Source organism: Equus caballus, chromosome 10 (assembly GCF_041296265.1).
Source record: "Equus caballus isolate H_3958 breed thoroughbred chromosome 10, TB-T2T, whole genome shotgun sequence".
Taxonomy (NCBI): Eukaryota; Metazoa; Chordata; class Mammalia; order Perissodactyla; family Equidae; genus Equus; species Equus caballus.
The window spans coordinates 52,647,348-52,663,637 of NC_091693.1; the positions used below are offsets into that span (position 1 = coordinate 52,647,348).

At 35.5% G+C, this 16,290-nt stretch overlaps 1 protein-coding gene across 6 annotated transcripts in view; it reads right to left on the minus strand.

Annotated features, from left to right (window-relative positions):
- Nucleotides 1-16,290, minus strand: part of EPHA7 (EPH receptor A7) — a 169,684-nt gene that overhangs the window by 30,232 nt on the left and 123,162 nt on the right. For all 6 annotated transcript variants that reach the window (XR_011422085.1, XR_011422086.1, XM_001503790.7 and 3 more), the window contains exon 6: nt 2,367-2,491. Coding sequence is in view for 4 of the 6 variants with exons in the window: in XM_001503790.7 (XP_001503840.1) it covers nt 2,367-2,491 (125 nt within the window). In the remaining 2 variants the exon portion in view is untranslated. The remainder of the gene's footprint in view (nt 1-2,366; nt 2,492-16,290) is intronic.

Consider the following 16,290-nt stretch of genomic DNA (forward strand, 5'->3'; position numbering starts at 1 on the left):
AGTGGCAAGAAGTATTTATCCATAAATATAATCAAATGTCCTATTGACCAAGCCATGGGCACAACCTGTAAGATCTACGGTTTATTAGTGGTCTTTACTTCATAATGTAGCTCTCTTAAACTTTTTCCTGAATGTTATTCAGCAAGCAAAAAGCCATGTGCTAAAACTGAAGAAAGCTATTAAACCAAGAATTTTAGCTAGCACTACTACCATAGTGACATAGCAATTGTTTTCATTAAAACCTGCATTTCTCACAGAATAAAACCACGTTTACAAAACAGTATTTAATGGAATATTTTAAATTAAAACTATCAATATAAAAATTAAAGTATATAATTTATGGTTTGACGATATTTTTAACATCACTTAGTTCAATTTCCTCATTTTTTAGATGTGAAAACTGAGGCTTGTCATTAAAAAATGTGTTATCATATTATATATGATAAGCCTAAGAACGAAATACATATAAAAATTCCAGAACATAAAAAAACTCCTTCAAAACAATATTCAAATAAGTAAAAATTTTTATATGACTCTAATGGGTTGCTTATGAAAAAAGTTACACAAACTCCTCACCAAAATATATAATTTTAGTTTCTTATTTGTTCTATAATACATCCTGTGCTCAGCAATGTCTAGCAATAAAACTATTCTCTGAAATCTGAAAACGTCTATCTGGTTGATTTGCCTTCATCCTGATATTTGCAGAAATGAAAATAAATGCATATGTACTTAAACTGGATTAGTGAAGCTGATTTGTGATTGTGATCAATATAATCATTTATAAAAATGCTAGTTGGTATTATAAATATATATTTATCTCAATAAAAGATATAGGCATAACTGATATTAGTTGACATGATATATATATATGGATCACATACTCACGTACATTACAATGCAATACGATTATTCTCTTCTAATTATTGCTTAAGCTTTAAATTCAGCAAATGTAGATATATTCTGTTTGTGTCATGCAAAATAGAAAAGTAACTATTTGAACAAATTTATTCCAGAGTAAGAATTTGCAAAATATTTCACTGCACTGTAAGGGGCTTTACTGTCATTTACCACCTAACATATTTTTTTTAAATGTATTTTGTTGCTTTTGAACTCTGATGAAACTTCAGAAGAGACTATAACTGTTAGAGCACATAACAAAAGCAACATGAAAAACAAGGATTCCCTCAGAATCACATTTGATGGGGCAAGAGATGTATTCCCTGGTGCAAAAATTAGGTATTTAAAATGTCTCTTGGCCATGGAAGTCATGAATTCATAATGGAAATAAGGAGCAAAATATTTTAACTTAATCTGAATATTGAAGCTAAGCTTAAACAATCTGTTTTTTCTTCAAAGGAAAAAAAAATCTATTGCCAATGCGCTGTATGCATTTAATTTACTCAATCAAGTTGATTCAACTCCAAAGTTTTTCCAAAGCTTTAGGCTCCTATTTTGAAATTCTGTCTAAATGATTAAAATGGTCATACATATTACAGCACTTCAGCTAACTCAGTTAAGTCAACAGGAGTAACCCTTATTATTACTATTAGTAGTAGTAATATTAATAGTTTCCATGTTTCAGATCTTGAACCAGGTCTTTCTGTGAGGTGGAGCCCAGATAATAATTTGTGAACAGGGTGTCTCTCTCTCTCTCTTTCTCTCTCTCTCTCCCTCTCTCCAGATGGGACAGAAATAAATGTACTCATACACTCAGACACATCACTATTTACTAAAATTCAGCTATTATAAGGAGATTACAGGGGCAGCACTTGGGTTTTAGCTGTACTATTTTTTATTGAGAGAGAAGTCTTAAGTGGTGGACATGATTAGCATAACATACATGAAATAAATTTCAGGAGGAGTTTAAAGGAGTGAAATATCATCATCTGATTCTGAAGTTTGGAGAATACTACATATTTATTACAGAAAATACTCTTATTTTTCAAATTATTAAGTTATTTGAGGCCACTACCATCAGCACTGAAACCACATAAATTAAATGAATCATTAAGGGTCCAAACACACAGCCTAAAAGAAACATTTCTCAAAAATGCACTGGGGTGCGTGGTTTCTGTGCTCCTAAAACATCCAACACATCTAATTATTATGATACCAAAAATGAAATAAACAAATATAGTACTAGTGGAACATTTTCATTTGTGTAACACAGAAACTTAACATGCAGAAATCATAATTATAATGAACCAGAGATTCGGGGAGATGGTTATTAAAAATAGCTAAAATTATGAATTTTGAAGTAGCTCCAAATAGTTGGCATAATGACCAACTTTAGTCTGTAGTGCAGTAGATGACATGAGACCCACCGCACATTGTTGTACGTTTCAGCTGTTCTTAGCACCTACTTTCTCGTAATACTTGATTTCATATTCGGTGATGACTCCATTGGGATGCTCCGGTTCCTGCCAGGAAAGCTCGACGCTCCGCTGCAAGACTCTCTCCTTCATCACTCCGCTCACTTGCGAGGGAGCTGTTTGGACAAGATGTGTCAATAAACAATGAGGAAATTCACTGGATGCCTCGAATCAAATGTCACAACTGATCAGTCCCATGCTGTGCCAGTTTCATTAAGGTAAAAGAAAGCACCTTTTCATAGCTCACAATTCAGAAGCTAATGAATATTCAAACAGAACCTTATTACTGTTCATAAACCTTAATAGAAATTTAAATTAAAGTGCAAACAGCAGAAGATAGCATTGTTCAAGTTAGTGAAAAATGGAAATGATGGGGCTGAGAATGACAATTAAGCAAATGAATGCTAATTAAGGCTACAAAATATGATTTCAGATTAATCTCCAATGATAAACTAAGTCCAAATATTTATTTCACATGCAATGACAATACACTTTTTAACAGAAAAAATAATTTAATACTATGCAAGAAAAAGTATATGAAATGGCTACCTTAATCTTCAATGAAAGGGATCACACTTTGTAAAAATGTTTTTATGTTTCACGTGTGTCTGTGTGTATATTCCCAAAGAATTCCAATTAACCTTGGAAAAAATGTTGTACACTTAATTAGTTCAAGATGCAAGAATATGCTAAAGCTGCTGCTACTTAAATGTGTGCGTGAACACACATACATCCATATATAGACTCTTGCACATCTAATTTATACCTATGTAACCTGGGCTTTAAGCTTTGACAGAAGCAATCCAAGCTACAATTTTGCTTTCTCTTTCTATATAGATAATAATACGCTTAGAGCTCTTTCATTCTAATTAGCGGCATATACTCTTTTTGGTAGCTACGACTGTGGAATGTAGCAAACTAATTTGCTCTGTCTAATTTGCTTGGTGATGATTAACTAGTTGTCTTCTCTGTCTAAATGAGTGGCTGCACTGGCTTGGCTGAATTTCAGCGGGGTCATTATGTTTCATGTATCATACTCTATCTCATTCTGTCGAATATTTTCAGGCTGTTAATTTAATTTTCAGATGTCCAAAATTGTTCATAATCCTGCTGACAGAAAAGCAATTATATGAGGCCAAAGCTGTTTAAACAAGCTTCTGATGTTTATCCCTTTGGCTTTATTTTGTTTCTTCTATTTCTTAATATTTTCTTGTATCAATGTCTAGAAAAAACATTTTTCACTTCTTTCTGGCTTGGCGATTTTGAGGGAAGGACGCGGAAGATGCATGACTGCCATTTCCTCTCAGATTACTAACAAAAGCATAACTAGGGCAGATTAAGTGGAACAACTTTCCCTCTAGGGGGAAACACCTGAAGTACTCAACAGACTGTGTTTACAGACTAAATGTGTTTCTGATATGTTTCCAATGAAGCAAGTTTCTAATACAAAATCTTATTTTTGCCATGACTTTTAAAACCTGAATCTATGCAGTGAAGAAGAGCTTGTGTTCTAAAGAGATGTGTCTCTCCACCCAGAGCATGCTTAGCACATCTCAGCTGACTGCGATGTTCATGAGGCTGCTTCCTCCCGCCACAGCCCCGGGAGACACAAACCCCAACCAACCTTGAGGTGAGATTCTATGTAGCAAATCATCTCCTGTAATCCAAGTTACCTAAAATCATTCAAAATAAATCTGTATTTTAACTCTAATTAGTAAAAAATAGAATGCAGCACAGGTGAGAAAACAGCACTAGTCAACACACTGAATTACCTAAGGCGGCTGGTGTCTGAACAGGGTTCATGACATAACGTGTGCCATTTGGAAATAGGTTAGAGAGCTGCTAGGTGCCAATCTCTAGGTCTCCTTCAAATAACACACATCGCTTAACGTGATTTCCAGTGAAAGTCAATTTACAAGGCGCTTTGCTTAGTTTCTGTCCCTAAATAGTAAAGTGAAGGAAGCAAGAGACACTGAATTCTCCAAGGTATGGAGGAGACGTGGGGTATAAATATACCTCATTTAGTTTCTGATACGTCGCAGCAAGATCTAAGTATAAAATGAGACTTGATTTCTGCAAGTTACACACTAAAATTATATTCATTATTTCTTCCTGGAAAAGAACTTTTACCAATAAAATTATGGTAATTGGGGATTGGGGAAAAAACGATGCCTAAAAATACATTTGAAATATATAGTATTTTGCAACTCATGTCAGAGCTCTAACAGTGCAGCATGCTACAACGTATTTTCCCTCTTTTGCACAAGGAGCCATATCTGTACGTGACTCTACTCCTGATTTCCTGTATATTTCCCTTTTTAAAAAATTCATCCCTTGCTGATACTGTATCAAGTCATACATTTAAGAGGGTCAGAGACAGAAGTACTGGCACATGGCCCTTGAGAATAGATAAATTTCATGATAGGAAAAATCTTTCCCTGTCTTATGTCCTTGAAATACAACATTTTGTTACAGGAAAATTGATGACATTTTCCCCTGAGTTTCAATATCTTAGGCATAAAGGTTATACAACTCACAGGATATTCAGCTTATAAATGAAAACATCTCTAAGCCAGTTAGATTCTAACAGGGTCATTATTTTCAGATAAAGTTATACATAAAAGTAAAATCGAAGGGCATAGTGTGCTCTAATCTTAAAACAATGATTTCTAGGGTAAATATATTTGATCTACTAAATTAATCACTTTGTAACAATTTCACTAAGAATATGCTCAGTCTTCCATCAAAATATTCCATTAACTACAATCTGAAGTTCATTTTGAAAAGAATATGTATACAACTAAATTATATACACACTTATGAACCAATTAGGTATTATGATATTTGTTATATTTTTCATAATTATCAAAGTGAAATAAAATATATTGTAACTGGAATTAACATGAACCTAATAAATAGTAACTAACAATAATAAATTCCCTGAAGTAGAAAACATGGGAAAACAAATACTACATAGAGAGGAGTTTTCAAACGTGAATTTTTAGTTGGGTTTCTACAAATGATTAACAGATTCATTTCTCACCTAAGTTTCTAGAAATAGTCAAATATAAAAATTAATTTCAACTAAAGAAACATTTGCCCTTAAAGATCTTAAAGATTTGCCAGGGACATATCTGGAGTCTGCACAAATGGCAATGAAGGATGATTTAGGAAATTCAGAAAATGGCTTCTGTGGTTCAAAGTGACAAATCTTAGCATAAAAATGAAGCTGATAAAGGTGAATGTAACAGAAAAGCAAAAGTGTAATAACAGGCTGAAAGGTAAATTTGCGGGCTGGGATTGTTAGCATGAGGCTTTGAACTTAAAAATAATCAGTAGGAATGAGGGGTTTATGTACAGACCTGAACCAATCAACATTTGACAGATGTTGAGCTTCAAGCACTCACGCGTGATCTTTGATCTTAATCAATTTCTAATTAAAATCCAAGTAAAAGAGATATATTTAAACCACAAGATGGAATATGTTCATCAGGGCTCCATTTTTCCCCCTACAATGTTAAGCTTACCAATATGTATGGGAACATTTCCTAGCCCAAAGTGGGGAAAAGACAATTTTAAAACAGTGTCCTAGGCAAATGGCCCTCCAAAGATGTCCATACTCTAACCTCTGGAACATGTGCACATGTAACATTACGTGGCAAAAAGGACATTGCAGGTGTAATTAAGGTTATAGATCTTACAATAAAGACGTTATCGTGGATTTTTCCCCAGTGGGCCCAATTTAATCACATCAGCTCTTAAGAGCAGAGAAATTTCTCTAGCCAGGGTCAGAGAGGCTTCAGAAGAAGCAGCTAGAAACATCTGAAGCATGAGGAGGAATCAACCTGCCATCACTGGAGCGGGCCACATGGGAAGCACGAGAAGATAGGGGGCGGACTTTAGGATGGAGCTGGTTGACAGAGGGAGGGAAATGGTGACCTCAATTGTATCAGAGCAAAGGCGCTGAATTCTGACAACATGAGTGAGGTTGGAAGTGGAACTTCCCCACAGCCTTGAGATAAAGCCCAGCCCAGCTGATAACCGGATTTCAGCCCGTGAGGCTGTCAGTGGAGGCTCCAGCTAAGCCCACTTGTGCCCAGACTTCTGACCCACACAACCGGAGAATAATAAATGGGTGTCCTTTTTAAGTTTTTGTAAAAATTTTTTACGGTAGCAATAGAAAAATAATATATATGGTAAAGAAAAAAATAGAATTTTTATGAAGTCTATGAAAAAAGGTTAGTGATAGGATAGTTATTAAACTAAAATAATGGGATATGTCAAACTTTATGTTGAAATAGCATGGAGTCAAGAAATTTTGATCTTAATTAGGACTCAAAACATGTCTTATAGGAAAGAAATCTCCACTTACACACTCAAAGGAAACATTTTTGTTTTGTGGTAGAACTTCAATAAAGCTCATGAATTTGATTTTGGATTTGAAAAGTCACTTATTTATATTAGTCATCAGTTTTACTACATCAAATGCTCTCACCGAATTTCAACAAAGAATGATAAGTCAAAAAATAATACTCATATTTCTAAACAACAATGCAGTAAGACGGGTCAACAAGCATGAAGTGACCTTTCACTGTGCATCTCAGGTTGTTAAATCCATTGACGTTTGTTAGATTTCCATTAGATAAATACGAAAAGTGAAAATGAAGAAATCTTTAGAACACAGTCAAATGCAAATCTGACAATAACAGAATAATAGTCTTCCACTGCACACTTTTGTTGCATACAGTATGGAGTTCATTTTTAGCAATCCTTTGAAATAACAAATGCATGTATCATTAGGAGTTTAGTATTCTACAACATACAACTTTTAGCTTTCATACTCCTCCCCACAGGTGTTTCATTTTTGTATTACAGGAGAAACATATAAGAATATATATATATATAAACGTATTTTCATAACAAAACACTAGGCTACATGATCCAGTGGAGTATCACATAACATATCAATCCCATTTTTAGGGTATGTAGGAATATGCAAAAAATGCTAACTTGATTCCACTAAACTTCAATTTCCTGACTGTGCAAAAAAAGTGTCAGTAATAATATTATGAGGAATAAATATAAAATTTTATCTAAAAAAAAGTACAGGTACTAATGGAAATTGAGCGTGCAGCAATTATGAGCAATCCATTTGCAATAGATGCCTGTCAGATTATTTTTGGTTGGAGAGAAGCATGATCTGTGCCTGAAATAAACATAAAACCTCATCTATAAGTAGCTGAAAATATCAGTGGGAAATAAATTGATCTTTTTCAAAATTAAATTATGTTATTTGCATTGCTACCTATTTAATATACCAATTAGGGTGATGAAGTTTTATTGAAAATGTAACATACACAATATAATAGGTAAGATATCACAGAATAGATTTCTAAATATATTTAAGAACAATTACTTGAAAAGACAACTTGAATAAGAGCTAAATCTAACATCTGAAAGTTCTGTGAAAAAATGAATATGATGTTGAACTGACAAAGCAGGAGAAAGAAAGCATCCTGGATTGGGATCCCGGTCAGCACATGTGTGAGTTCAGTCAATATATTTTCAGTAGGGTAATAAAACACATAACAGGAACAACAAAAGTCACTACTGCACTATTTGATCAACTAAGAATGGCCTTGTTCTTTAAAGCAAGAGTCACAACATCTTTGCAAAAATGATCTGACATTACATCTTTCTAAAATCAAGTTTTCTCTGCTCTCATCATATGATTAGTAACCAATTGTTTGGATGTTTAATTACCATAGGAGTTAGGACTTCCTGGAAAATCTCTAGGTAAAATGCTTTCAGGGCAAAGAGGTGCGGATTATGGAGAAAGCTGCTGTGGCCATTGGTCCTAAACGAATACTGGGATTCCCGCTAATCTCTGCTTAAGTACTGACTAAAATGTTAATTGATGAGGGGTTAATTTGTAACTCCTGGTACATTTCTATTTTCACAGAATTACAATGTAATTGTCACTCTCCATGTCAATAAGATAAAATTTTGTAAGCAGTAGGTATAAATTAGGCAGCTTTCCAGAGCTAGCTGTACTATTCAAGCCAGCTCAATCAACAAAGGAAGACATAAATGATAACCTTAGACGACAATTCAGAAAGGTTAAGGAGACCTTGATACTGAGTCATACATGTTACCTATCTTTTCAATCAACAGTTAATACTACTTTTTACTAGTTCAGTTCTATTCAACAAATATCTCTTTGGCATTTACTATATGCAGGGCATTGTGGCATTTCTATAGATTCAGACAGTTTGCAACATTCATATGTATATATCATCTCCTTTCTTCCCTAGTACACCCCTGTGGGTAAGTACTGTTCTTCTGTTTATTGGTGGAGAAGCTGTAGGTTACAGAAATTAAGTAGCACCCCCTCAGAAAGGGGCAGATTTTGGATTCAATCTATGTTTTTAAATTTTAATTCCCATCTTTTTTCGATTACACTGCAATAGTTCCAGGAGCTGGCCCTTCTTGAGAACAGACACTAGAAGGAGGAAAGCTGGGCAGTCATTCAGACACTTAATTTAATGTTTGTTAAGAAACCATGATGTGCCATACTAATGAAAAGACCCTTAGGGATCTGCTCAACAGGCAGGAGTCCTAAAACCTGTAGACACCAGAAGAGGTCAAGCTGAGCAACGATTCTGTAATTTTTCTTTTTTTGTAATGCCAAACACTGGTATACGCTGCAAAATTCAAAAGGTACCAAAAGAGTATATTGAAAAGTGAGACTCCCTCCCAACCTGGTTCCCAGGTCACAAAGTTATCCTTCCCTAAAGCAACCACTCTTAGTAGTTTCTTTACTTCGTCGTTAGTGCCATGGAGTGGATTCTGACTCCCAGCACCCCTGTGTCCAGCAGAGGGGAGCCCTGCCTGGTCTTTTTGCACATCCCCTCACCTTCCGGCGCTGTATCAGACAATGCTCTGCTGCTATTCACAGGGTTTTTCCAGCAAATTCTTTCAGAAGTGGGTGGCCATGTCCTTCTTCTCAGTCTCTTAGTCTGGAAGATCTACTGAAACCTGCCCACCATGGGTGACCCTGCTGGTATTTGAAATACTAGTGGCAGAGCTTTCAGCATCACAGCAACATGCAGCTGCCACAGTGTGACAACCAACAGATGGGTGGTGTGGGTCCCTCACTGGGAAACAAACCTGGGCAGCAGGGATGAGACAGCTGAATCTTAACTGCTAGACCACCAGGGCTGCCGGTTGCTTAGGCATCCTTCCAAAAACTGTCTAGGTATATACAAGGGTAGGCATTGTTTTAAAAAACACAAATGGTAGTATTCTAATAGTACAGTTCAAAACCTTGATGGTTTTAATTTATACCGTATTTTATAACTTGTATCATCTAACACATACAGATCTGCACCACTCTTTTCTCAGTTGTGTTGTATTCCATTATACGGATGTTCTATTGACAGATTTGACTAGACCCTTATCTATAAGCATGGTCCTTTCCCATCTCTTTCTCTTATAAATTATGCTGCAATGAAACTGCTGGCAAATTGGTGTTTAATATGAATCCTCTAAGAAGAATAAAATATTTCAGAGCGGTCTAGTGCCTGTAGGTGAGGTTTTATGGACTGAATAAGCAAAGTGTGGCCATTGTAAAAATTCATTTAGAGTCACTGCTTTATAAAAGGAAGTGAGGACTAAACAAAGTTACTATTACTTAAAATATTTTAGACAGTGCCACTCAAAGTGCAGCTGCAAGTCACTGGCCTATGAGATGAAGAACTTGTGTCAGACGTACATCTACGGCAACAAGTATTTTTTTGCTCAGTTGACTTTTTCTCTTAGCCAAACTTTCCTGATGAACGAAGCATTTCTTTTTCTTCGCAGGCTCCTTGATGATTCTCCTTCTGGTGCAAGCTTCTTATCTTCTCATATACTAGCATTTTGACTGGCAATGTCTTTTAAAAGTATTCTAGGATTAGTCTGAAGCACCCTTCACCGTTACACTAAAATGCCCAGAAGGTAGGATCACTATGACAACATTTTTAATGATTTCTGGTGAGAGTTTCATTCATTTATAAATTCAACCTGTAACTTTTCATGACTGATTATGGCATAAACAAAATATGGTATGGGGAGCCGGCCCTGTGGCCTAGTGGTTGAAGTTCTGCGTGCTCCACTTCAGCGACCTGGGGTTCACAGGTTCTGATCCCAGGTGTGGACCTACTCCACACATCAGCCATGCTCTGGAGGCATCCCACATACAAAATAGAGGAAGACTGGCAGGTGTTAATTCAGGACTAATCTTCCTCAAGCAAAAAAAGAGGAGGATTGGCAATGGATGATAGCTCAGGGCAAATATTCCTCAGGATACGGTCCATGCTTCCCACTTTCAAGGAGATTTTAATGTAAAAAATACGTTAGAACATTAATATGCACGATTTTAAATATTATAGCATAGACGAGATATGAACCAAGTGCTAGTAAATTCTTGGGAGGCACTCAAGAGCAAAACACACAAAAACATTACCTGTTGCAAAAAAATGATCTGCCATTCAGTGTTTCACTGATATAACTATATATATTTAAACCAATTATCGGGAATGTTGGCATCATGTCTACAATCTGCAAGAGATAATTTTCTATCAGTTAAACAATAACAGAGCCGAGTTCAAGATTGGGCTCATGATTTTCTCTCTACTGGCCTCCATAAATAAGTCACAACTCATTGAATCATTCTACCCCTGTTTCAGGTAATACAGAATTATTTTTTTTCTAAACTCCTATTTCCCTCATTGACAGTACTACACAATGTAACATTTAATTATTTTATAGTTGTTTATCTCCTCAGCTATTCTGATGCTCCTTGAAGGCAGGAAACTTAGAGAAGAAGTAGAGTGTAGAAGTGAAGAGCATGGGCCCAGGAGCTAGGCTACTGGGCTTGCACCGGGGTTCCATTGCTTATTTGCAAATTGTGCGATCTTGAGCAAGGAACTGAATGTCCTTGTGCCTCTGTTTTCTCATAGTGCATACTTCATAAATAGAATTGTTCTGGAAATTTAATGTATAAATACATGTTTAATACTTAAAACCATTCCTGGCACATGGTAAGAGCTCAAAAAACTAGATACTAAGTATTATTATCCTATACTTATTTTGTCTGTATTAGACTTACTGATATCTGGGACCCATTCCAGAACACTCTGATTCTGAGGTCAGATTTAGGCATGAGTATTTTTCAAATGCTTCTCAGATGAAGCTCTTGGAGAGCTGAGTTTGAGAACAATTCCTCTGAAGCTTTGGCAGGAACATAAATTGTCATTTCAAGGTGGGAGTGCAGTGCTGTCCATAATAAATGCTGGTAAATGTAAGATGTTTAAATATTATATTGGCCATTTTTATTCAATTTCTATAATTTAGAAATGACCAATTTCTATAGTTTATACTATTATATATTTACCAGCTAGACAGAAGACATTAATGTTAAGACATTGAGAATGAACAAATTGTTGTAAAACAATGAAATAACTACCAAAATGGGAAGAGGATCAACAACACACGTTCCTTTCAAAATATTATAATATATATTAAGTTGAGAGAAAAATACAGGTGAAGTAATCTCTTTTATTTTGGGTGGTGAAGAAACTAATATTTTGCATTTTTTATTTTTTTCCTGAGGAAGATTCACTCTGAGCTAACATCTGTTGCTAATCTTCCTCTTTTTTGCTGAGGAAGTTTCACCCTGACCTAACATTTGTGGCAGTCTTCCTCTATTTTGTATGTGGGCTGCCACACACACCAAGATGAGTGGTGTAGGTCCATGCCTGGGAACCAAACCCAGGTTACCAAAGTGGAGCATGCCGAACTTAACCACTAGGCCACCAGGGCTGACCCAAAAGGTTCTTTTCACACGTGGTCTATCAAGTAATTTGGCTCCATCTCTAATTTTCCATGAATCTAGAGCTAAAGGCAATCTTATTTACAAGGTCAACTATGTGACTATGGCCTTACTTTAATAATGGACTATACATAGAAATGATTTATCAGGACATATGGGATAGCTATGGGCCACAGCCAGACCGTTTTAATAATGAAGACGAACCCTTAAAATAGGATAAGACATGTGTGTGTGTGTGAAGGTATGTAGGTCATTTGTTAATGACCAAAACTTCCCATATATGTCATTAGAATGACATTTTCAGTTGTGAACATTTTCTTTGACCTTGGAACATGTTTTACTATATATAGAGAATTGTGTTGTATTTCAATCATAAAAATATTGTAATGACAGCTGAAAATTTTTGAAATGATAACTTAGTCCAATCCTTATGTTATGAATATCTTTAATTATAATTTTCATGGCTAAGTTCTTTACAATATGAATACTCTTTCTATTAATTTATATTAAACACAGACTGTTTAAGTTATTTTGTATTTGAAATACTGTAACTATATTTCCTTACAACATGTACATGAATATAATCCCCCTATTTAGATAAATAAGTTTAATCTATATACTATTATATATATCATGAAAACATATGGTTTTAAAATTATGTAATAATATATACTATTTACATAAATTTACATATATAATTATGTGGCTAAGTAAGCTCATTAGTTTCTTTTCCTAAATAGGTACACAATGTTTAAAATATTGCTCTGAATATTATACTAGCATTTTAGAAATCCAGAGATTTGGTTTAGTTTTCAGGAGCAGTAAAGCATGCATTTAAATAACATGTAGCTTGTTTATTAAGAGGAACATTGTCAAAAGGAAGAATATTAAAGAAAGAGGAGATGTGAGATTTGCCTTAAAGCAGTGTGTTAATTGTACACATTCAGAATAAATCATATTTTTCCATTAGAATAAAATTTGCATTACTGAACGCCAACTGTGTGCTTCCTATGAGACTACATTGCATTTATAACTCCCAAATCCTTTCCCAGTACACCACCATTTTTCATTACTGTAAAATCAACACAATGTATTGCAACCAAAATTTTAAAAAATGCATGAAATAGAATAAAAACTGAGTTTGTCAGATAAAGTGATATGGTTTTCATAAAATGTTTGTTTCACATGTGTGAGTGTTCATGTATGAATATGCCAAAGTAAAGATGTACAATATGCATCTGTAAATGGCTATTAATAAATATATTTAAAAATTTTGAAAGCCATTTCATTACATGATATGTATCACTCATCTATAGAGTGACACTCGTGTGTTTATAGTGATATAATACAAGACATCATGCAGCAAAAACACGTTTGACAGTTCCACAGTACACCCTTCCTTTACTCTTATGCCAGCGTTCTTGATAACGGTTGAAGAGAATAACCAATTCCATTATATTTTGGCTGCTATCAATCTCATACCACTTTACACTTTCCTTTTTATGCTATTTCTCCTTTGTGTCTTCTACTCTGGTATGAATTGTTTTTGACAGTTTTTTCCAGGCCTAAAATTCATATGTATCCAAACCAACCTACTTTCTTAAATATTATCTAACAATATTTTTTGCAGAGATTGTTCCTATTAGTGGTTTTGTTCATTTTATTTTTTTACATTTTTTCCAAAATCATCACTCTGGTGCTCCTCACAATTCATATGACTTTGACTTCCCATCCTATTATAAGTTGAATGATTCAAGAAGGAGAAGAAGAAAGGAGGAAGAAGAACAGAACAAGGAGGAAGAAAAGAAGGGGGAGGGAGAGGAGGAGAAAAAGAAAGAACCTAAAGATCTCAAAACTCACTGAAATTCCCTCCTTTAAAATGTGCAATTAAAAAATATCATCTCAATTGCTCCAAGTACTCCATATATTTCATCTCTAAAGTGCATAAACTTAAGAAATTCATATTGCTTAATAATAAGGTCTCAGTACCAGTCGAGATTTATTACTCTGCTTCAAGAACCTACTAGAAACTAAGCACTTAGTTTAATGGAGTCTGCTAACCAGCACTGCAGCTTGCATTTCAAAGTAGTTGCTTCACAATGTAAAAACTATTGCTGAGGAAGTTAGGCAGAAATGAGAACTGCATTAAATTTCCCAAATCTGTTTGATGCCAAAGGTGCAATATGGCATTAATTTACTAAATAATATTTTAGTACCAAGAGAAAATTAGTGCAGTTTCCTAAAGGGGCCAATTAATACCCAAGGAGCCACTTTTATGCACTGGGAAAATCTGGCTTGCAATGAATAGTTATATGTAGGGAGAGTTACCAGTTTATGAATAAGTTTGCTTCCAAAAGTTAATTTGTGGTTAGTTGTTCGTAATTTGGACTTCATTTCCCATAGAAACAATATCATAAATAGCATTTAGATTGCCAGGTTAGCCCACAAACACATATTTGACCTAGAATGTTGTTAAAATATTATACATTTGCACAGACAAGGAGTTGAAAACAACTCTGTTTTAATACTGGTAAATAGGGAAAACAGAAAAATCAATACAATGAATAAGATGTGTTTGTTACCACTCTTGAATACACATGCCTCAATACAGGAACTATGATCTTCCCCAATTCTCCCAAAACTGACGTCTCTCAGCCAGCGACAGAAACTGACCAACTTTTGCTTGCCTTCTGCCCCATCCCCTCCTCTTGCCATATATGGAGTTTCGACTTTATTCCTAGTCTCCAGCCACCAGGAAATAACCATCTTAATAGCTAACTAGAACATAAATACAAGGAAAATAACATCCTTAGTTTCACCTTTTATCAGTTAGAGCAGGGGTCTATGGCCATGGGCCAAATATGGCTAGTCACCTGTTTTTGTAAATAAAGCCTCACTGGAACACAGCTGCAGCCATCTGTTTACATACTGTCTACGGGTGCTGTCAGGCTAAAACATCAGAGGTGAGGAACAGCAACAGAGAAAACGGGGCCCGCAAAGTGTGAAATATTTATTATCTAGTCCTTTTCAGAAAAAATTTGCCGACCCCTGAGTTACAGTCTGTTTGGCTGCAAGTAAGAACACTCAAACAACGGTTTAAGTTTTTGGCTTTTTTTTCCTCATGCAAAGACAGAGTGTGTTCCACAGCTAGGCAGTTGCTATATTTTGTTCGGTGGCTCAAGGATGCAGAGATGATACTCGTGGCCTTTCCCTCAGGGTTGCAACATGCTGCTGTTGCTGCTACTACAGCTATCATGTCCACGTTGCCCGCATGCAATGAAAAGGCAAAGTGGAATGCTCAGGATCCAAATAAAGAAAGCCAACTTTTCCAGCAAGCTCTAGCAATCTTCTGTTTATGTCATTTATTTCATTCCCTAGGCTGGGAATGGATTGTAAAAATTTAAGCTGGGTGTACTGCTGCCCTAAAAAAAAATGGTAGTATATAAGAAGAAAGGAGTTGATATTAGGGAGGAAACTAGCAGTGTCTGCCACCCTCACCTGCCCACTAGCAGAGGAGGGGGTGATCAATCTCGTAACTTGATTCCTCCTCCACAACCTCCTTAACTAATTTCTCTTCTGCATATAGAACAGAAAGGACCAAGAGAGGTGACTCAGACTCCTAAGCAAAGGCACCAGATCGTGGATGAAAAGGAAGGTTAGGTAAACTAGGACTTAAAGAGATCTTCACGACACCACTAATCCTTATGAGTCAAGTTTAAGAGTGAAGTGAGAAAAAATTGTTCCTTGTTTGGCCACATCAGGGAGTTATCGCAGGTAAAGCTCTTTCCTGTAGGACCAGAGAGTCGTAGAAAACCTGGGCAGGGCAACAGTCAGGCCTGAAAAGGTCATATCAGGTGATGTAAACAGATTTTCAGTGATAGAAGCCAAGACAGCGTGAAGAATATGTCAACCAACATAAATATGGAAGCTTTTACAAGAATACCTTTCAATGACATTATTTCATTTAGCCATTTTATACTTGAGAAATTCCTACGAGAAAAAGAGAGTCACAAACCAATTCACCGTTACTAGCAAGGAACA